The sequence below is a fragment of the Penicillium taxi genome (assembly GCF_028828555.1).
Source record: "Penicillium taxi strain IBT 34144 chromosome Unknown utg000004l_segment0_segment0, whole genome shotgun sequence".
Classification (NCBI taxonomy): Eukaryota; Fungi; Ascomycota; class Eurotiomycetes; order Eurotiales; family Aspergillaceae; genus Penicillium; species Penicillium taxi.
The window spans coordinates 1,515,825-1,536,493 of NW_026643206.1; the positions used below are offsets into that span (position 1 = coordinate 1,515,825).

The following is a 20,669-nucleotide window of genomic DNA, read 5'->3' on the forward strand; positions in this document are numbered from 1 at the left end:
TATCTATCGCTACTTCTTTTTCTTGCGTAGTAAACCAGCAACCAACTTAAAAGTCTCCCTTTCGATCTATCATGATTAAAGAAAGCTGTGTCGGGATGAAGAACTTTGTAAAGCCCCCAGTGAGCTCGCACTAGGCAGCAGCTCCCTCGCTTTCTCTGATAAATATTCAACAGTAATCTTAGGGATTTGTAAAACGCTTTAGGATCCTAGGACTCCTAGATAATCAGCTCACTAAAAATAATTAAGCGCTCGCTAGCTCCTGGGAGGGGAGCGCCAAGGACTGGCATAGAAAAACCGGTACATAGGTAGGTATCGAGGACCTATAGGCTAGCTATTGAAGATATTGCAATTCAGTCTGATATCAGCTCTAGGGACGGTTTGGACTCTCTCCACCTTGAAGAACCCTTATGCTATCGTTGCTGAATAATACCTACTAAGTAAATTTTGAAGCTTCATATGTCGGCCAGGTCCACTCCGAGTCCGATGCTCATGTCAGACTCCACTCCGATCCCGCATCTTCTTCGACTCCGACAGTAAAAGTCATTAGTTGACCCTGATCTTCTTTTGGGTCTTTGAAATAGAATTGAAATGTCTCTCCTACGTTCAAACGGTATACCCGGCTCTTGTGAGCCATGCAGAAAATCCAAGCTTCGGTGCGACCACTCCGCCCCATGTGGCAGGTGCCGCCGTCGGAATAAAATAGCCCTATGTGTCTACCATCCCGCTCCGATGACCAGGGGAGCCATTGATAGAAGTTTGAGTTCAAGCGACTCTTTATCTCGGCCAGCTATTTCGGAGCGCATAGGAAATACTTCGATAGATCAGACTTCGCTAGCTAGTCCGCAACTACCAACCTCGGAATCAGCATTAACATCAGTAACGGGAGGGCATAACAGACACCAATGCCTGGGCGTTTACGACTTGCGTCAACGGCCAAAGGTAACTCCAAGCACGGGGGTCTTTGGTCCAGCTAGCTACATGGCAGTTCTCAATGAAAGCGACGATGCAATCGCCCCATCCACCAATGTGGCGCAATTCGCCAAATCACTCCAGAAGAACCAAAGCGCACTTATCGACGACGATGAAGTTCGCGCAGGAGCTGAACTTCTGCTGATTCTATTTGAGGATCTTACATTTTACCACCAGATGGCAATAGCCCCGTTCGAATGCCATAGCGATCTCTTTCCCAAATTGGTCGTAGGCCTAATGTTCTCCTCGGTTCAGAAGATGTTTGACGAGGCTATCTCAGATAAATCCAATCCACTACCCGATCTTGTGAATCTGTCCCGCAGCATGTTTGCAACGTTTTCCAAGCCACTCGTGGTAGATGCGAATATAACTCCCGCTAATTTCTGGACTGCCATGCCGAACAGATGGGAAATAATCGGATTGCTATTCACGATTCTGGGTAGTAGTACATGTCTTCTTTCACAACACTTTTTATCCGCCATTCCAGCATCTAGTGCTTCAACGCTAGATCGCCAAGGACTTTCTGCGGTATGTGTTGCGGCTGGCGAGATATGCCTGCGGTTTTGCGAAAACACCGGACTCATCTCGGAACAACTTTGCTGGCTCCTTCTTCAGCATGCATCACTACTGACTGTGATATATGGGGATTATGGTAAATTAGATTGCAGACACTCTCGCATGTTCGGCCTAGTGTGATCTGACCTTGAGAATGAATAGACTATCGACCCTGGAAGATATTCGGCGATCTGTGCACGTTGATCTACGCGCTTGGTTTCCACCAGCGAGATACAAATACCAAAAGACCACTTTTCCTTGCAGAGCACCGGAAGCGACTTGTCGTTCAAGCTTATGTCTCGGATAAAGGTCTATCTATGTTCTTAGGCCGTCCACCTCGCATGCTGAGACGATACATCCATATTGAGCTTCCGCTCGATATAACATACGAAGATATCATGGCTGAGCCCAAAGTCCGAGATGCTGCAATCGCTAATCTTGATAAGGACGGTTGGAAAATTGATGGCCCTATCACTCTAACATCCCGTAAACGCGCATCTTTTATACTAGGTGTTATTCGAGAGTTGGTGCTGGAGACTTCGCTAAATCCTGACAATGAAAACCTTGAAAAACGAATATCGTAAGTAGACCCATCTGTATGTCTAGATGCTCAGTCTTCTAAGCTTATCCTCCATGAAGAGAGATCTCAAGTCTGGCGCAGGAAATACGCAATGGACTCCCATCCACCCTATGGCGAATCGGCAACAAGGAAGACTTCGAGCGCGAACCAGAAGCGAGCCGAATCTCCTTGAGTTTCCATATGGACTTCTTATACAATGAATTACTGATGGAACGACTCCTGGTGCAACGAGCTGGAAAAGAGCCTGGGAATCTGGTCAAAATCGCTCACGAGTTATTGAGCAACTTGCTGCATCTCATCGTTCTTCGATCTTCCGCCGGAGATGATAACAAGTCCTTAGTCTGGGCAGTAAGATTCTTTCCATCCCTACGTAAAATCCCGTGCAAGAAAATTAACGCGCTCCAGATCTCATCAGTTGGCCTCCCTGCCGCGGGAATATTAGCCATAGAGCTCCTCCATCAATTCCAAAATCCACATCCAGACCCATCTTTCCCACGTTCAGAAGCTATTCAGAACTTGAGTCGGTTCGCAGCTGATTTGGAACATGCTGTGTTCCGTCAATCAGCCAATTATGAGATGTGTCAACAGGCTAGAAGTCTCATACTACATATCCTGGATCGTGTTTTGTCGTCTCCTCAAGGACCGGCTGTGCCGCAATTTCATGATCATGATGTTGAAGATGATGGCAATCTCTTCATGCACATGGATTGGGCGATGAATTTCAATGAGTGGCTGGATGAAGACTCTGATCTGCTGAAGTGGGTTAATAGCTTTGTATAGGCAGCCACACATAATAATGATGTGCCAGATTAGTGAGCTGAATGGAGTCATGGTATTCTTTGTATTTTTCCACCTATGGATATCTACCTCTAGGTAGCACAAGCTCGGTTTGAGTTCTAATGTCTAGTCGTATTCATTATGTGTGAACGAACTATGATTGACTAATAAGCCAACCGAGACCTCTTACTCTGTCTCCCCAGTAAGTGGTAGATCCAAATCCACCACCCAAGGCGCATTCTCAGCGCGATAGGAGAGTTGGCAAATGCTAGCATTCACAAACAAAGTCTCTTCGCCAACACGTAATGGTCGCGCACTGCTTGAGCTAACATCGTAGAAAGCACCTCGTTTCTCTAGCATCTCGCTCTTGTTTGTAGGAATGACTTCCTGCTGAATCCCACCTGACGCGAAACTATTCCACGTCCCACGTATCCCGCCCCATTGCTCGTGAATATGACCGAACAAATAGAGACGCGGGCGGGCACGCTCCGCAGCACGAAGAAGGTGCTTGCATCCGACATTTTCAGGGTTGTCTGTACGACTGACATTATCCAGGATACCGGATGGTGGGCCGTGAGTGAGCATTATGTCGATGCAGGGGAAGTCAGGAACTGGGTTTGCGGGGTGGGGATTCCGATTTGTTATCCCGGGGAGTGGGGGGTTGTAACGGTCTTCGGAGCGAGGATAGCCAAAGGCCCAGCGACAAAACTCGGGCTGATAAGGCGAGGAATATACGGTAAATTTGGCACCAGTAGAGAGAGTGAAGGTGTGTACGCCTTCTTCCAGATAGCGAATGCCTGCATCGCGGGCAGCTTGGTTTGTGTAGAGGTCTTTGGCGCGTCGGACGTAGTCTTTTATGTTTTCCTCGTGTGGCACGATATTCCCGTCGATCTTTGTCATAAGAGGTTTATCTTCCTCAGTATCGGGCAGTAAATCGGAGAGACCGAGGCGGATGGGTTTGCGATGGCGTCTGTAGCCAAATGTGGTAAAGTATTCTTCGTCAAGACTTATATCGTGGTTTCCGGCGATCACAATTTTGAGTTCTGCGTCGGCGACCTTCAGCATCGAGACCGTTTCTTCGTGCTCGGAGAGGTAGCCGACTTTGGTAAGATCGCCCGCATGAAGAAGGATGTTGGCTTTGGGGAGTGGGACACGGTATGGATTGTTCGTTTGATATTCATGCGTTGGGGAATTTGAGTGTGTGTCAGAGATCATACATATCCGAGTTTTTATACGAGCCATTATGCAAAGAGTGCAGAGAGATAGGGATGGGATGATTGATAGACACAAGTTGAAGACAAGTTAAGATGGTATAACGGGGGGAACGTCAGATGACAAACCCCACTCATAATGAGCTTTCTAATACGGAGTACAAATACGATGGTCTAGAGGGAAAAAGGACAATTAGATAGAAAAAAAAAATCATAACATAAAACAGGGATTTGATTCCCATGGAATTGACGGCTCAGAGTTCTACAGAAATCGCATCTTTAGATGCCCAGATCATAAAATATTCCGGCAAACGTAGAAACTCCGATAACCATCCGTGCAACGACAACCCACGCGGCCCCAACCGTATGGTTTTCCCTTTTTGTTTTTCGTTTACTTGCGGATAGCACGCTGGTAGAAAGCGAGCTCCTCACCCTCCAGAATGTAGCCATCAACACGACCACTCTGGCCGGGGCGGGAAGCTACAACGGCGTAGAGACGACCGGACTCGAACTGACGCTCGATGGAACCCTCAACCTTGCCGTCCTCGGCAAAGCGAGCAGCCTGCTTCTTGGTGACAGAGTTGCTCTTCTTCTCCTCAGGAGCATCGGTCTTCTGCTGGCGGCGACGGCCGACAGACTGGCCGTAGTGGGCCTCGTACCATTGACGGAAGGGAGCAGCGTCAATCTGGACGACAGCGGACTTGGTCAGGGTGTTTGTGCGGACCAGCTCGTTGTTGGAGGGGTGGAAAGAGACACCGATGACACGGGTCTTGCGGGAGATACCCTCGGAACCCCAGGAGAAGTTACCGGACTCGAGACGGAGAGCACGGAACTTGCGGTTACCACCACGGGTGCGGACGAGGTGGATACGCTTGGTGCCAATACGGGTGTTGGCAGGCTGGCGACCCTTCTCGAAGGCTCTGTTGTAGAAAGAACAAGATCAGAAAGTTGTCCATAAACGGTTTGCCTCCCCTTGCAACATAACATCATCACGATAGTCTCCCCACAGATAACAAAAAAATCCAAAAAACTCCAGTGGCAGATGTGTCGTACCTCTTCTTGCGGTAGAAGGCGCGCTTAGCACCAGTGGCGCTGCGCTTGTGGCGAGAATCACGAGAAATACCCATATTTGCGGTTTATGTGTGGGACTATAGAGCACCAGAAAAATTAGGACCCGAGTAAAACGACAAGTTAAAAGTTCCTGTAAGTCTCCCAAATCTTCTGAATTGTGTGGAGCGAATAATTCGTTACGTTCGGATGTGTTGAGTGAGGTTGATTAAATGAAGGTTGGATTGTTGGAGATGTCGAGATTGAATATTGAATATTGAATATTCGGCGTCGTGTTTCGCGAAACCACAAATATCAACTCGGACGAAGCAGAAGAAAAGAAAGCAGGAATTGGAGAGCAGTAGATGGGAACTCACCTCTAATTCTGCAGCCCTTCACCAGTGACGCAGAACAATTGTCGATGGGGTGTCGTTTGAAGGTTGCGGTCGTGGAGTCGTCGAATTTCGCAAGCCGCACTGTGTCGCTCGCTTGTGCGGTTGCCCTAAGTGGAGCTAGTCCTAATCCAGACTAGCATATAACTGATATCATGTGACCTTATGATGACTGATCATTGTCCAAATCGGGTCCAAATCGGTGAGTCCACGGTCGCTACTACATTTCCAAAGTTACTGTTAATTGTGAAGTTTGGAGGTGCTTGGCCAGTCCACTTTGCATATTTATTGCTGTACAGTATTAAAACAATATTCTGCTATATACATCTGAACTATTGGCCCTTTCCATGCTTCTTCGCCTGCTGCTCCTTCACAATCTGGCCGATTCTCTGGAAACACCCAAACCCTTCAATTAAACACGAGGCGATCCAAGCACACCATAATCCCGACAGGACTGGCACACCATGTGGCTTCAACTTTAGAGTGGCCAACAGAATAGACTCCACAACATGGATGAACACAACAAATGGGAATAAGATTGGCTGGATTGTGTAGATGTAGTGGGCAAAGTCCGGCACATACTTGAATCCCAGATATTCGTAGACGAATGAGCCTGGCAGGAGATTGTCGCGCTGGTAGCAGCTTATGAAGGTGAACAAGACCAGTCCGAAAATCACAATTTGGAAGCCTTGAGGTGCCCGGTACTCTGTGAGTACCACGTCTGAGCGGCCTAGGCGTTCAAGGCTTTCCTTGTGCATTGCGACCAAGCGACCACGGGCCTCGTTGAAAGTTTTCATCGGTGGATCAATTGGGATATTGTAGCGTGTACCCTTGGCGCTGAGGATCAGGTTGTTCAAAGTGAGATCCTCGATCTGGGCGTCCTGAGCTTTGCTGGCACTGATATTGCAGAATGCTTGAAGGTAGAGTTGAACCGAACCACCATGGTCGGCGTTCATGTGTTTGATGACAAAGTCTTTAGGCATTTTGAGGTTGCGATTTGCCTTGAACAGCAGAATACACCAATTTTAACCAGGATGTAGTATTAATGGGGTGATGTCCGGTAGAGTACAAAGTACAGGATAAGGAGCGGAAACACACCACCTTTGATCCTCAGCCCGAATCCACCCCTTGCATATATCTAAGCACTAGTTCAATAGTAGCATTTTTTGATCAGCTCTGCCTTTTGATGATATCAGATATCGTTCACATTCATTCTTTCCAAAAATTGAATATATATATATATTATTTGAGAGACGATACAACCAACCATATAACGTGAATTCCCTTGTTCGGGATTGAACGATCAAAATTTCGTCTCTATGGCAACTCTCTGTTTTCAAACACACACTATGCCCCTAATCCGCTCTAAAAATGACAGAAATCAATAGAGCAGGAGAGGCGTATCTTGTTAGCCATTCAAGTTATAAAAGATGGCAATATTCTTCTCTATCAGCCGCTGCACGATCATTTGATGTACCAAAGACAACTCTGCATTCGCGAATGAAGGGTATTGAAAGTTGGGCTGAAAAACGTCATTCTCGCCTTAAGTTTGATGAAATTGAAGAAGAGTCGATGGAGAATTGACTAGTCTCTATGGATAAGAGAGGTGCAGCTCTTACCCCCGCTATGTTCAGAGATATGGCCAGTCTTTTACTCTGGTCGCGTTTTTCAACCACCTCCGATAACCCCCTTATATCAACAAAAGTTGGGTAACAGGCTTTGTTAAGCGTCGCAAAAACCTATCTTTACAGCTCTCTATTATTATAGGAGAGCTGAAGCTCAAGACCCTAAAATCATTGTACTATGGTTTGAACTGATTTAAACACTATCCAAGAATATGGTATAGATTTGTACGACATCTTCAACTTTGACAAATTTGGCTTCGCGATAGGAGTAAATGCCACCCAAAAAGTCATTGCATCTTCTGAATATCATGGCCGGAGAGCTGTTCTACAGCCTGGGAATCGCGAATGGGTCACTGTTATTGAAGCTATAAGGTCTTCTAGAGAAGCTCTTCCGCCATACTAGCCCATACTTCATCTTTAAAGGGAAGGTTTTTTGGAACGGTGGTTTCATAAGCTCTCTAAGGAGGGTAAATGGCGAATCAATCTTAGCCTAAATGAATGGACTAGCGATGAGATTGGGGTCGATTGGCTAAAGATATACTTTATTTGTTGCGACAGCCGAGAAACAAGGCCATCAACAGACGGAAAGTATTTCGGCCGAAAAAGCTTCTGCCGAGACAGTAACTCGGGAACTAGATTAGTATATCACGGCATCCTTGAACGATATGCATTCATCGCAAACGACACCCTTGAGCGATGTGCATCCGCGACAGTAATGTCCCGTCTTCACCGTCTCTTCTGTCTCGGACGAATGTTGACATTCGTCCAGGGCAGAGGGGCACCCATATACTATAAATAGCTAGTTCTTTCATCAATGAAAAAGCAGACTTCACAACAATCACAATATTCAGTACTGTAGAGACCACTACACTTGGTGGTTTGTCTACGGTGTTGAGTAGTGGTTTGTTGAAGCTCACCAACTCCTTTCTACTGCAGTGAACTCCAATTCCCTTTTACTGCAGTAAGAACTCAAGCACCGTTCTCAGTAACGAGCGATTAGCTAGCTACACTCGCCAAGCGAGCGACATTATTCCTAATATTAGGAATCGAAGAGGTAAATTTTGCCTTTTGATATTAGATGGTCATGGTAGCCATCTTACCCCTGAATTCGATCAAATTTGTGAAAACGATATTATCGCACTTTATATCCCACCGTATGCTTCACATCTTTTACAGCCTTTAGATATAGGCTGTTTTCGCCTTTAAAGAAGCTTGATGGTGCTGTAGTATCAAACTAGATGCGATTTGGTATCAATTCAATCGATAAAGATGATTCCCTTGATGTCTTTCCTAATGCGCGTCATAGAGATTTTAAAGCTACTGGTTTAGTCCCTTTAGACCTCAATCAGCTATTAGATAAGTTGAATATTCGACTTGAATCTTTACCTCCACTTCCTTTTATATCAGAGCAATCATCATCATTAGGGAGCGATAGTGATCCTAGCTCTCTTTGAACGCTCGAAAAACTAGCCAAGTCGAAATGCCGTATCGACTTAGGTCTAGAATCGTCACCTGATTCGATTCCATCACCTACTAAAAGGCCGATTCAAAAGCACTACGCTCGCACGATCCGAATAGTTCATCATCATATTTTTTTATATGATTGCTGTGGTCATATAGAAGAGATAAATAAGAAACAGGTGAGAAAAGGGGAGCTAGTAAGCAACATGCTATTCATAATGGTGGTCTAGGGAGTTTGGAAGAGATTCAGAACAAGATTGGGAATAGTGGTGAAGCTGCTCAGAATATGTCCACTAAAACTGATTTGCCTATAATGCCTAGAACCAGGCGCCAGCCAAACTGCTCTAAGTGTGGTAAAATAAGGCATAGGATCAATTAGTGTCAAACCCGTGTTATTTAGTGAATTTTATAGTGTTTCGGTTCTCAGATATGAGTTTGAATTTGTACATTTTTTGAAATTTTGATGGGGTGATCCGAACAAGCGGGATTCACTTTAGGGCAATAGGTGTAAGGAACCTTAGAATCTTTACCTGTATTTGTTGTGGCCACCCCGTGGTCAACCGGCAAGGAAAATTCCACGTATGAGGGGTTGGGTTTCCAATCGGTTTTGGATAGCCTCAAGAGCCATGTGAGCTAGAAGTAAAGTGATTTGCGCTTCATACAAACAATTACAAGAGCCCCTTCATGAACTTGGGTTTGATATCACTCGACCCAAGTGATATTTTAGTGCATAGATAGATGTTTCTCCAACAGCTGTAATAAATATCGAAGCTGTCAGGGTTAGAAAGTCCACCATGACGTATTTCATCTCACGAGAAGCCGACAACAATGATGGTAATGTAACCTGGCAGGTAGATCTCGTAAGATCTATGGATTCGGCCCAAAGCGTGAATATTCTCAGTTCGGGCAAATCCTGTACAAAGTGGATAGTTGCATTGTGATAGGCCAGTTATATCATCCAAATGAAGGTAGTCGGCTATTGATCAAAATACCTCGTGAAGGAGATCAGATAAAATACCCGCGCTGACTTGAGGATTTCCATATTTCTGTTATCTCAGTGAGGGGAAGGTGAAATAAATCCCAAGGTTCCCTTTTTTGAAGAATATCAAGCAGCGGTACTTCATTTTAATATCTTGAAACCTTGGGCCAGTGCTAGATCGATTATAACTGATTGGATGTGACATTACAACGGCCTGGAAAGGTTTAGTACTGAAGGAGAACTGCAAAAGGGCATGTATTTTTAGATAATTCGCTATTCAAGGCGTCGAAAGCAAAATATTTGAATGGGAAAGCTCGGGGCTATCACTTCTTAGATTTTTTGGATGGGAACCTTGAAAAACATGCATTTAGTAGGTACACAATTCAAAAGCAAAAGTTAAAGGGTAAAAGAATAGTCGTGGATGCATAAGAATTAGAAAATCAACCAGGACAATCAACCGGTAGCTCTATCAACAAGAACAAAAGGAAAATGCAAAGCGGAAGCAGAAGCGCCTTAAATCGTAACAATCATGAGCATCGAGCACAGAGGATCTAGCTCGATTAGGGGAGTAAAAAGTCATGCACTGCAGCCGACAAAAAAGAATCAACTCCTAGTTCCAGTTGAGTGTACTGTACTGGTTGGCATGGGGTAAGGTGAAAGAACTTACATTAGAGCCAGGGTCAAGTCACCGTGGATACGAGCCTTGAGCTCAATCTCAATCTCCAGATTCAATTCCAGCTTCAGCTTCATGCCTTCCTCGTCATCGATGCTCTTTTTCGGCTGGGTGATGACATGCATGGCACCAGCAGGATTCTGATCAAAGTGTTGGTTGGGTTTGCGGGAGGTCATGCCATAGTCGTCGTAATCTTCACCATCGGTATAGTCTTCCGACTCGGAGTAGTAATCATCCTCGTCTGAGTATTCTTCGAGTTCTTGTACCTTTGACTGTTGTGGTGGACGCTTGCGAAGTTGGTTATTTTGGGGAACCACCTCCTCCTCTTCTTCTGAGTAGTCGTCGCTATCGTAGTCTTCGCTGTCTGACTGATCCTGGTCTGGTACTTGGAACTGCTTCTGCTGCTCCTTAGGCTTTTCGACGGTGGCCATATTGAATTGTAGATTTTAGAGGTATAAGATTATGTGAAATGATTATAGGAAAGGGAGAGATAGGAAGGGAAGTGGATGATAATATGATAATAAGAGGAAAGAGGAAAGAGGAAAGAGGAAAGATAAAAAAAGGGTACATCTATAGAACTGCCATGACGTTAGCGGCGGAAACAGTCTCTCCACAATTCTCACCGTAACTGAAATTACATAGTACAAGAACCACCGTCATACGTGTCACTTTGCAGTCCAGATTCTAATTTTCTAGCAAATTTGGCGACAGGATTGTATTAGGTTTCAAATGACCATGAACCGTGGGAATCAAGTGAAAACTCGTGGACCTGAGTCAATTCCAATATGACGTGAAACAACGACAAGAGAGTATGAGAGTAGGTACCATAGTACACAAGAGATGAAATTGTCGTCATATTTAATAGAATTATCTGGATTATGAACGGATCTTAGGTACAGTAATCCAGAATACCCCATTCTTACGTCGATTTTAATCTATAAAAGTGGATCTCCTATACTCCACCATTGGGATGGCGTCTAAGCTCTCTTCTTACAGATGAATCGGATTGTCGATCTTTCTCCATTTTTCATTGTACTTTGTCTGTGCGCATCTCCCATGTACTTCGGAAAATACTTGATACCTTGGTCATAATCCCCCGACGTCATACTCCACAACATTGCTCTTCTCTCCACGCCGTTATCTCGATTGGAACATGCTGCTGGGCTACATTTCATCTGGACCACCTCGTTATTTATATTCATCTGACGTCGGAGGCGGCCATAGAGTACCACATTGCCTACCACCGCCCGGTTTTAACCTGTTACATATAAACAAGTACTCGAGCTTAGGGCTCCGCCTACATCATACCTTCTGCACGTTAACTAGTATCACTTTCTATTCCTGCAACCCCTCTCACCTGTGACGCCTCGTATTTCATAAGTCACTTCATCTGATCACTTCATATTCCCCTGCAATCCCCCCTCTAGACTTCTTTTTTCCTCTTTCACTATGGCCGATCAGAACCCTCAAACTCCAACCACGGATAAACCTAAACGTACCCCTCCTAAGCTGGGAAAGAAGTCTCCCTCAAAGCAAGAGCAGACCCCTCCTCCTTCAGAGAAGAGTCAAGATCAGGATCACCCCGAAGAAGAGAAGAAGCCTGAAGAGCAAACTTCTGAAGAACCCTCCAAGAACCAAGAGCCAGAAGAGCCATCTGAAGAAGAGCCCAAGAAAGAACAAGAAGCTCAGCCCGAGTCCAAGCCTGAGTCTCAGCCTGAACCTGAAGAAGCTGAAGCTGAAGCTGAACCTGCACCTGAACCCCAGCCTGAGCCAAAACGCGAACGTCGTCGTCGCCCACGCCCAAGCAGCAAACGTCAAGAATCTGACATAGAGTCAATCGCCCGCAGCGACATGGACTCTCCACAACCAGAGCAGCGTCGCCGTCGCACCCGCCGACCGCAACAGCAACAGTCAGATGGCAACCCTCTCAACAACATCGGCGGCGTCGACCAAGCCGGCCAATTAGTCCAAAATACGGCCGGTAATGCGCTTAACGGCGCAACCAACTCAGCAGGCAAAGCCGTTGGCGGCATCCTAGGCGGCGGACAGAAAGAGGAGAAGGAAGACGACGGCGGTCGCGACGAGCAACTGCGGTTGCGTCTAGATCTTAACCTCGATATTGAAATTCAGCTCAAGGCTAAGATTCATGGTGATTTGACTCTAGGATTGCTGTCAGTATTCCCCCTTTCTCCTCTATTTTTAAACCCTCTGATTTTCAGGCTACATTTATAGATGAACCTTTTCGCTGACTCGAGTTATCCTTCCAGTAATTAGTTATTATTTTTTCCTTGATTACGATGAAGTTGGGACTTTTGGGCTCAGCTTTCGGTGACGATATCCCATCTCAATTTTTCAAATTTTTCCCATTTTTTTCCTTTTTCTCCTATGACGACTGTTACGCGGTGATGCAAAATACAGGCATGGCTTGACTCTATGATCTCATTTCAATCTTCAATTTTCTTACTGTCCTACATGTTCAGACGTGGCTTGTCTTGATTTCAACGTATTAGATTTCTAGTCTAGGTATGCCTGCAACGGCATCGACAGCACAGAGAACCTACTGCAGTGATATGTACCTGATACTTAGCTGCATATGAATGGAATGAACCTTGCAAGTAATGTTCTGAACTAAGTTTGTCTGTTAGTACCGAGTAGCACCAGTGCGTCGAATAGTTAGGTATCCATGCATCAAATGTCGTTTTGATCGAAGCATAGCTGCATCCCGATGTGGCACCCGTATAACTATTAACACTAAACATTAATCAGTGTAAGTCAGTTCTGAATAATAACAGTCTGTTACTTTATGTATCGAGTGGTCCGTTAGCCTGAGCTAGGTTAGACAAGACAGTTCGAGTTTTTGGCCCAACTGCTATGTGATCATCACGTGATACTTATCATTGACCTAATAGTAACGTACCTGAGAATGAACCTTGGAACGAGGTTTTACCCAAGGTGGAAATAGAAATAGACTAAAAGACATGCTCCATTGTAGGTCGTAAAGATCTCTTGTAGAATAAAATAACATTTGTACTTTTCCCAGTAATGTGACAGTCGCCTGTATCCATCCTGATCTAGTCCCAAGATATTGAAAATGAAAACAAGATTGCGCACTGTTTTAGAATATCCATTAGAAAGGCTGGACAAAATGGAAAAGGAAAAACAAGGGGAGTAAATTGCTCGTGGCCTTCATATATGCGTTCTCTCCCCGAATCTAAAATCAATATTGAACAACATGTCTCGATAATATAACAAAGTAACGTGTCTGCAAAGAAATAACAAACGGAAATTCGAGTGTACAATTTACAGTCCTGCCACATACATCAGCCCGTATCCGATAGTCACGATAACCACAAAGGCCATCAGACTCGCTGGGATACCACGGGTGAGGAAGTGTTTGACATGGAGGTAGCGCTGGCCGGTTTGAGGAACTTCTGTCATGATAGCAGCTAAATTGAAAGTCAGTAAGGATCATTGAAATGTATAGGCAGGTTTGAGAGAGTATGTACTCATATTAGGGAATCCACTTGTCGGCAACGCCATTGACACAGAGCACATAAGCGCACTGGCCATGACGAGCAGATTTGGGTGGGGATCCTCCATACTGACACCAATCTGGCGAACCAGGGGCAGAACTATCAGTGCGGCGACGGTGTGCGAGATAAAACTGGCAATGACAAGAATCAATGCCGAGAAGACGAGAAGCACGCCGTAAAGGCTTAAATGCTCGACACGTGCTGTGATACCAGCAGCGATGGTATGCAACAACCCGGATGAGGTAACGGCCTTGCCGAGACAGAGACCACCGGCTGCAAGAATGATAATTGTCCAGAGGAAGTTGTTGAAATCCTCCTTGTTAAGGATACCGGTACCAAAGAAGAGGACAAGAGGGATAATGGCTATAACGCCCATGTCACCGAATATGTGCTCAAGTTGGTGGCTTACACACCAGAGACCTATGGTACCAAGGGTGACAAAGGTGATGAAGTATTGGATGCCTGTGAAACGATCCTTGACCGGGCGCATCGGAACGATGGTTTCGTTGCGGTCCAAGCGGAAAGTCACCAGGAGCAGCACCCAGATCAACAGGATGGAAATTATGCAGACAGGCAGTGCGATGAAGAACCAAGTGCCCCAGCTGATACTCGGGTACATGTTTTGCAAAGCAATGATGTTCTGCGGAGAAGCAATGGGGGATGCCGCTCCACCGACGTTTGCTGCCAACGCGATGCCCAACACAAGAGCTTTGGCGAAATTCGAGTCTGGAGACAGGTTGCGCAGCAGGGGTTGAATAATGGAGTAACACAGCACGGGAGAAGCAACATTGCTAATCCACATACTTAAGAACATGCTCACAAACATATTTGTCAGAAGCATATTATGCGGCTTTGACCCGGCCTTGCTGAGCACGAACATAGCCATACGCCGAGCGATGTCATATTTAGATAGCGCTGCCGCAATGGTAAATCCACCGAGAAGAAGCATGATCACAGGGGTCCACATAGCTGCAAACACCATGCTCGTTGCTTCCTTAGTGCCCAGTCGAGCATGAGGATTAGCGTCCGACCGCATAATGCGTAAAACGACCACAAGAAAGGGGATCAGTAGCGAAGTGACGAAAAGGGGAATGGCCTCAGTGGACCACAGCAGGCTGACCAGTACCAACATCGCTAGACAATTCTGCTGCTCAGGGGTTTCCATTATCTGTATCGAAAGCAAGGCTCCGAAGACAGCAAAGCTGAAAACCAATGTGCAAAAGCCGAAGCTACAGAGCCATAAGGGAAACTGAATCCGACCAATTGGAGTTATGACCTCTTTGGTAGTTATTTCTTGCTTGTCACCTTGACGTCTCGATGTGGACGAGTTCTCATCGCCTCCTAGAAGAGTCTGACGGATACCCACATTCGCTGCCTGTCCACGACGTTCGATCTCGATCATCTCACGCCAAACAGTGTTTCGCTCCCAGACCACATGCTCTCGAAGGTGCAAGCGTAGCTCGCGCTTGGCTAGATGTTGATTGCCTTTGGTGACAATGTCGGCGTAGATGCCCTCAACCTGCTTGATATGATTATCGATGACAGCCATCGTCGCGTCTGTAAAGGGTGAAGCGGGTTCCACAAAAGATTTAAGATAGTCCCGGCGCAAGGTACGAAACAATGTCTTGTCATATTTCTTCAGTGCCTTGGAGAATCCGGTCTTGTTCAGCTCAATGAATGATCTCAGCTCACAGAGGGAAACATAATTTTCGATCAGACGTTTCTTCAGAGACACTCCAGTATGGTAGAGAGCCACCAAATTGTCATCCACGTCAGAACCGAGCATTAGCCGGCTGCTCGATGGCCCGAAGAAGGTAGAGTCTACCATATCGCCATTATGAGCATATTCTACAGTAGAATCTCCGTCTACCGATGGTACCATTCTGCGTCTTGGTGCCGAAGCGGACTGATCATCGTCACTATCCCCATCTTCGTCACTGATTGTACTAGACCGTCGCCGTTGATTAGATCCAACACTGCGAAAGGTATTGCCACCTCCGCGGCGTGAAGACGAGCTCAGGGTCCTGGCCTTGACGATGGTTTGGCTCACAGGTTCCATATTGACACCATCAGTTTCGGACAAGTAGACAGATGCGTCGCGCATCAAGTCGTCTGTAGACTCGAGTATTTCCGTCTGCTTATGTTTATAGAAAGAACAGACTTTCTCCAACTCCATATCCAAAGCTCGTTTGAAGACAGCATCTGGGTTGCTGATTTGAGACCCCAACAATGGGGCCGATTCAACATCTGTACCAGCCTGTTCAGGTCGGTTGACCTGCTTTTCGAGGGTATAGATTCTGCAGAAAAGACATATATTAGCAATGTGAAACGGACCTCATCGAGATGGTGCATATGCGCAAGCCTATGCAGTGTGGCACCCGTGCCAATATAGAGAAGTCCACATATTGATGTACACATGTTCAGGGCATCCTGGCAGCAAGACCTACAGCTTTTTCAGATTGCTGTATGCAATATAATGGGTGCTCCAATCAGGAACTGCATTAAATTGGATGCTGTGCGAGAACTTCATCTTGGCAACAACCTCTAAATCAGGGTTGTGAGTTGCAAGATGAGCTCGGCGTCGGAGGGCCTCGGCCCAAAGTCTGACGGTAGAATTGGACGGATTCGATGAGAAAGTCTTCTCACAGTCTATACACGACCTAGAACTGAAGCCCGCGTGCGAGCTTGAATTAACCGTAGTTTGGAGTGGTAGGATGTCACTGGTGGATCCGGAGTTATGGTAGTCTAAAAGTTCGAGGGATTCGCCACTGGCAGAGGAAGCCACTGTCGCGGATGATGATATCGAGAGGGGGTTTGCTGTTGTGCACCTGAATGGTAAGATGTTGCGGGGGCAAAGCTAGTCGGTGTATCGGCTAGGACTTTTCTAGGTCGCACTGGTGGTAGGGCTATCGGTTAAGAATGGTTTTTGGTGAATTGGATCTGCGGTTAATCCCTGTAGTGACTTGTCTCCAAGAAGCTAGCTCGTTAGAGATATGATCCTCCAAGCCTCAATGGAGGCTCCTGTCGTCTTTGCGTAGCCTGATGAGGTAAGCCACCAGTCATTGCACGTGGCCGAATTTGTACAAAGCTAAAGTGAGATCTGAAATTGCGTAACCATTGAAGTTTTCAGGGATCACAGATATTGATATGGAAAATATCATAGAGGGAGGATATTTAAAATGGACGAGAAAAAGACCGAGCTAGTTTGATGTACATACTAAATTTACAGGTGCGTGAAAGGTCCTCAAATACGAACAGAACCCCTTCTGTCTCCTGAGAACAAGAAATGAAATAATTAATACAGGCAGATCACCGACGACGAGGCGCAAGTCCCAAGTTCGCACGACCTGCGATACCGATTTTATGTTGCTGGTCTCTTCGCTCCCAAACTCCACTACGTCCCTCTGCAATAGCAACCAACTCATTTGCAAGTCGGTGCGCCAGCTGCGCATCACGTCGCTTGTTCGAGGCATCAATAATCCACTTGATAGCAGCGCGGCGGCGCTGACGGAGATTCAGAGGGTGGGGGACTTGCACGGCAGTACCACCTCCAGAGATACCCTTCTGTTGGCGAATGCGGAAGAGAGGAGCCACTGAGTCGACAATCAAGCTGAGATAAAGAATGGGATCGAAGGGCAGTTGAGCAGCTGGTGGTCCACCAAGGAGAGGGCGGCGGGGGTTTATACTGGGAGGAGAGGAAGTACGGAGGTGATCAAGAATGGTGGACATGTTCTGTAGCTGAAATTAGATATGGCACTGAGAGACTCCACCTAGAAAGAACATACCTTCTGTGCGCGTGCCAACTTTCCATCCTGCATGATCATCTTGGTGAATTGGTCCTGCATATCATCGTAGCGCTTTCGGAAGCTCTGTGGCTTGGATGAAACATCCGGTTCGTCAAACTTAAGGCCCGGGGAGCGTTCCAAGGCCTTCACGTTCAGCTGCTCGACCATGTCTGCAAGAATGGCGGCAGAAGCATCATCACTCATTAAGAATGTATCAGCTTCCTCGCTGCGGCGAGAAGAGGTCGAGAAAGAACGAAAGCCCTTGGAGGCCTTCAATTGGTCTTGCATAACCTTTGGCATGAGTTTCCTGGCCTTATCATCGCGCTGGAGAATCTGACCGCGTAAAAATATATTAATATGGGATAATAGAGATAACACATGAATGCTTCTCACCTCCGAAACTGGAGATCCTTGCTGGAGCTCCGGAGCTGTTGGCTGCCCGTCGCAGCCCTTTTCCTTCTCTAGAATCCTTGCCATTTCGGCGGCCTCTTCACTGACACTGGGAATTGAATCCGGTGTAGAAAGCTTCTGGTCCTCCGGCTTTGATTCTTTTGAGGAATTCCATCTTTTCTGGACTGGGACGGACTGGATTCGTAGCGGCGATGCGATGCTCCGTGCAGTGGAGGATACTGTTGACTGACGGAGGGCAGATGCGGCCCTATGGGCTGCGAAGAGATTAAGTCGTGGAGGCATTGTGTGCAGAGATCACGTAAGTTATGACTGAGATTGAGATCGAGATCAATGATAATGAGGCCTCGGCGGGTGGCTGCAAATTTCCCGGTGCTTAGTCAACACCACCAACCTTGAAGTCAAGCAATGGATAACCTTAAACCTCATTGTCTTGACTGTTTATGAGGATTAAACAATATCGTACTTATCAAAATCACTTCATATTTGTACCATTTATTCAACTACATAGCGACCAGCGTATAGAACTCAACACGCTCCTCTGTTCGGAAATGCCTAATTCCGTCTGTACCGCCATCAAACCCCATGCTCCAGGTTTCAATGTTGTTTGATACACAATTCGTGTCATTAATCAAGGCTAGCAATTGCCTTATAGATTCTTTTTAACCGGTTTGGTCTGGTTAGATACCCGGTAACAACATGCTCACTGAGCTCCCCTCCGAAATCGTCGTCCACATCGCAATATATCTTGAGACTGCAACTGATGTGTTGAACCTTTCACAAACTTGTCATCGATTGCACCAAGTGGTTACTACAGAAGAGTCAACAATATTCCGAGGCTTTGTCCAAACCAAATTTCCAGGAACAGCCACCCCAGCGTTCTGGAAAGATGCGGCGTGTGCCCTGACCTCTCGGTCGCGAGCGTTGGATAAACTAGGGATCATCGGCCGGTTCGTCATCCCTTCCAAGAGCATAACTCGAATTGGAGTCAAGGACGAAACTCGTCGCGATAATCCTACCATTGGTTACCGACCTGCTATTGATTCATATGAGATCTGGAATGGTGATCGCTGGGCTGATAAGAAGGAAGTACTTGCTTGGGGCGCAGGTCATAAGCTTGTAATGCGAACAAAACAGTCTGGATCTAATCCGCAAGAAAACTGGTTTTTATTCAACGGAGTAGAGAATGCCAGTGTTTATGATGATATATGTGGTGTGCATCTTCTTGAGCCGGAACAGAGTAAGGATGTGAACATTCAGCCCTTGATCTTCGGTCGAATGCGAGGCGAGCTTGTTCATATCGCACTTTCTCTCAATGAAGCCACGCATGATATCAGGCAAAACTTCATTACTCATGGCCTGGAACTAGAACGAACCGACCTTTATGGTGGTACACTCGCAGCCCATTTTGCTAATGGATGTACTGCTTTTTACCATGCTAAGAACGATGTGAAAGATGTTGAGCCCTTTGCATTGATTCGTCCAGAGCAAGACACAACATTGCAAAGGCGATACTCAAAACTTCTTTCTGAATCGCGAGTTGCTGTCGCATCAGGAAAAACACAAGGGTCTCTTTCAGTTTCAACAGTCGCACCCGATGGCATTCGTTTTAAGCACGAAATTGACGTGACTGCCCTGGACCTTGATGAGCGAGTCTGTACTTGGGCGCAAGCCAATACCACTGCTATCATGCCTCTCAATACTTGTACATTTACTGGGTCCCAAGGAGATGTTTTTCTAGCTGCGTGGGGTGACGGTGCTATACGGTATGTTTTCAACCAAGACAAGCTAGGAGTATTGACTAACACGCTGCTAGCCTCCATGATATTCGTTCCCCGCGCTCATACGAAGCTGCATATAGAGATACCACAGATATGAACCAAGTATATAGCGTGCACCCCTTTGGAAATGACCACTTTCTAGCTGGGACCGGGGGCAACGCCCTTCTGAAGATTTTTGATCTTCGCATGGGTAATACATACAGCTACCTGAATGGGAATAGCCCATCCACAACCAACAAACTCGCCAATTCGGTGAAGAAAAAAAGAGCCCACAACTTCTCTCTCTTCCTCTCTGCTCACCCTCCTATTGACCCATCAAACCCCCGCTCTCGCCGGCGCAGAGACGAATCATACCGTGGTCCAATTTATACAATTTCTACACCATCATCATCCTCGCCGACGGCATACATTGGGATCGTGGATGGCGTTGTACGTCTCGATTTTGCATCCACTGATGACTTGACCGGACCAGTCAAAGATTGGTATGATTTAAATCTTGATCTTGGTGTAGATATGGGTCAGCCCTCAGTACCAGCTGCGGAAGACAAGGTGTCAAGATTGGCAGGATATGAGCGCCCGGACCCAGATGATCTGAGCACAACAGCTAAGCTGCGTAAACAACATGGATTTTGGTATCCTGAGTCAAGAGATTTCAACGAAGAGATGACTGGCTGGGATCGGCGATGGGCACCCATTGCAAAACCTTCAAACTGGAGATGAGGCGCTAGAAGTTGAAAGTCTATCTATAGATACCACAAGAGAAGGATTTTCAGAATTTTTGCAAGCAAGTACTTATGGAGAAACTTTTTTATAATTTATATGAATTCAACAAGCAAGATCACTCCTAAGCTCCAAATGCGCCGTGCTTAAATGTGGCGAAACCCCCATTGGAG

General features: G+C 46.2%; 9 protein-coding genes across 9 annotated transcripts; 3 read left to right on the plus strand and 6 right to left on the minus strand.

Moving 5' to 3' along the window:
- Window positions 1–588: 588 nt before the first annotated feature.
- N7495_005486 (uncharacterized protein) lies at window positions 589–2,884 on the plus strand (the record flags this gene model as incomplete). Its single annotated transcript, XM_057208137.1, has 3 exons — window positions 589–1,659; window positions 1,704–2,104; window positions 2,176–2,884. The coding sequence occupies 3 exons, from the start codon at window positions 589–591 to the stop codon at window positions 2,882–2,884; spliced, it is 2,181 nt and encodes a 726-aa protein (XP_057061911.1).
- A 183-nt stretch (window positions 2,885–3,067) lies between these two features.
- N7495_005487 (uncharacterized protein) lies at window positions 3,068–4,123 on the minus strand (the record flags this gene model as incomplete). The annotated part of the gene is made up of 1 exon (XM_057208138.1): window positions 3,068–4,123. One exon carries the CDS (start codon window positions 4,121–4,123, stop codon window positions 3,068–3,070), a length of 1,056 nt encoding a protein of 351 aa, XP_057061912.1.
- Window positions 4,124–4,483: 360 nt separating this feature from the next.
- Window positions 4,484–5,219, minus strand: N7495_005488 (40S ribosomal protein eS8; the record flags this gene model as incomplete). Its single annotated transcript, XM_057208139.1, has 2 exons — window positions 4,484–5,012; window positions 5,146–5,219. The coding sequence occupies 2 exons, from the start codon at window positions 5,217–5,219 to the stop codon at window positions 4,484–4,486; spliced, it is 603 nt and encodes a 200-aa protein (XP_057061913.1).
- A 644-nt stretch (window positions 5,220–5,863) lies between these two features.
- Window positions 5,864–6,514, minus strand: N7495_005489 (DUF2470 domain-containing protein; the record flags this gene model as incomplete). The annotated part of the gene is made up of 1 exon (XM_057208140.1): window positions 5,864–6,514. The coding sequence occupies one exon, from the start codon at window positions 6,512–6,514 to the stop codon at window positions 5,864–5,866; it is 651 nt and encodes a 216-aa protein (XP_057061914.1).
- Window positions 6,515–10,259: 3,745 nt separating this feature from the next.
- N7495_005490 (uncharacterized protein) lies at window positions 10,260–10,700 on the minus strand (the record flags this gene model as incomplete). The annotated part of the gene is made up of 1 exon (XM_057208141.1): window positions 10,260–10,700. The coding sequence occupies one exon, from the start codon at window positions 10,698–10,700 to the stop codon at window positions 10,260–10,262; it is 441 nt and encodes a 146-aa protein (XP_057061915.1).
- A 1,018-nt stretch (window positions 10,701–11,718) lies between these two features.
- Window positions 11,719–12,501, plus strand: N7495_005491 (uncharacterized protein; the record flags this gene model as incomplete). Its single annotated transcript, XM_057208142.1, has 1 exon — window positions 11,719–12,501. The coding sequence occupies one exon, from the start codon at window positions 11,719–11,721 to the stop codon at window positions 12,499–12,501; it is 783 nt and encodes a 260-aa protein (XP_057061916.1).
- A 1,068-nt stretch (window positions 12,502–13,569) lies between these two features.
- On the minus strand, window positions 13,570–16,332 carry N7495_005492 (putative plasma membrane phosphate transporter Pho87; the record flags this gene model as incomplete). The annotated part of the gene is made up of 3 exons (XM_057208143.1): window positions 13,570–13,715; window positions 13,776–16,099; window positions 16,250–16,332. 3 exons carry the CDS (start codon window positions 16,330–16,332, stop codon window positions 13,570–13,572), a joined length of 2,553 nt encoding a protein of 850 aa, XP_057061917.1.
- A 779-nt stretch (window positions 16,333–17,111) lies between these two features.
- Window positions 17,112–18,280, minus strand: N7495_005493 (mitochondrial 37S ribosomal protein uS7m; the record flags this gene model as incomplete). The annotated part of the gene is made up of 3 exons (XM_057208144.1): window positions 17,112–17,534; window positions 17,588–17,920; window positions 17,981–18,280. The coding sequence occupies 3 exons, from the start codon at window positions 18,278–18,280 to the stop codon at window positions 17,112–17,114; spliced, it is 1,056 nt and encodes a 351-aa protein (XP_057061918.1).
- A 414-nt stretch (window positions 18,281–18,694) lies between these two features.
- N7495_005494 (F-box protein) lies at window positions 18,695–20,496 on the plus strand (the record flags this gene model as incomplete). The annotated part of the gene is made up of 2 exons (XM_057208145.1): window positions 18,695–19,761; window positions 19,812–20,496. The coding sequence occupies 2 exons, from the start codon at window positions 18,695–18,697 to the stop codon at window positions 20,494–20,496; spliced, it is 1,752 nt and encodes a 583-aa protein (XP_057061919.1).
- Window positions 20,497–20,669: the final 173 nt, after the last annotated feature.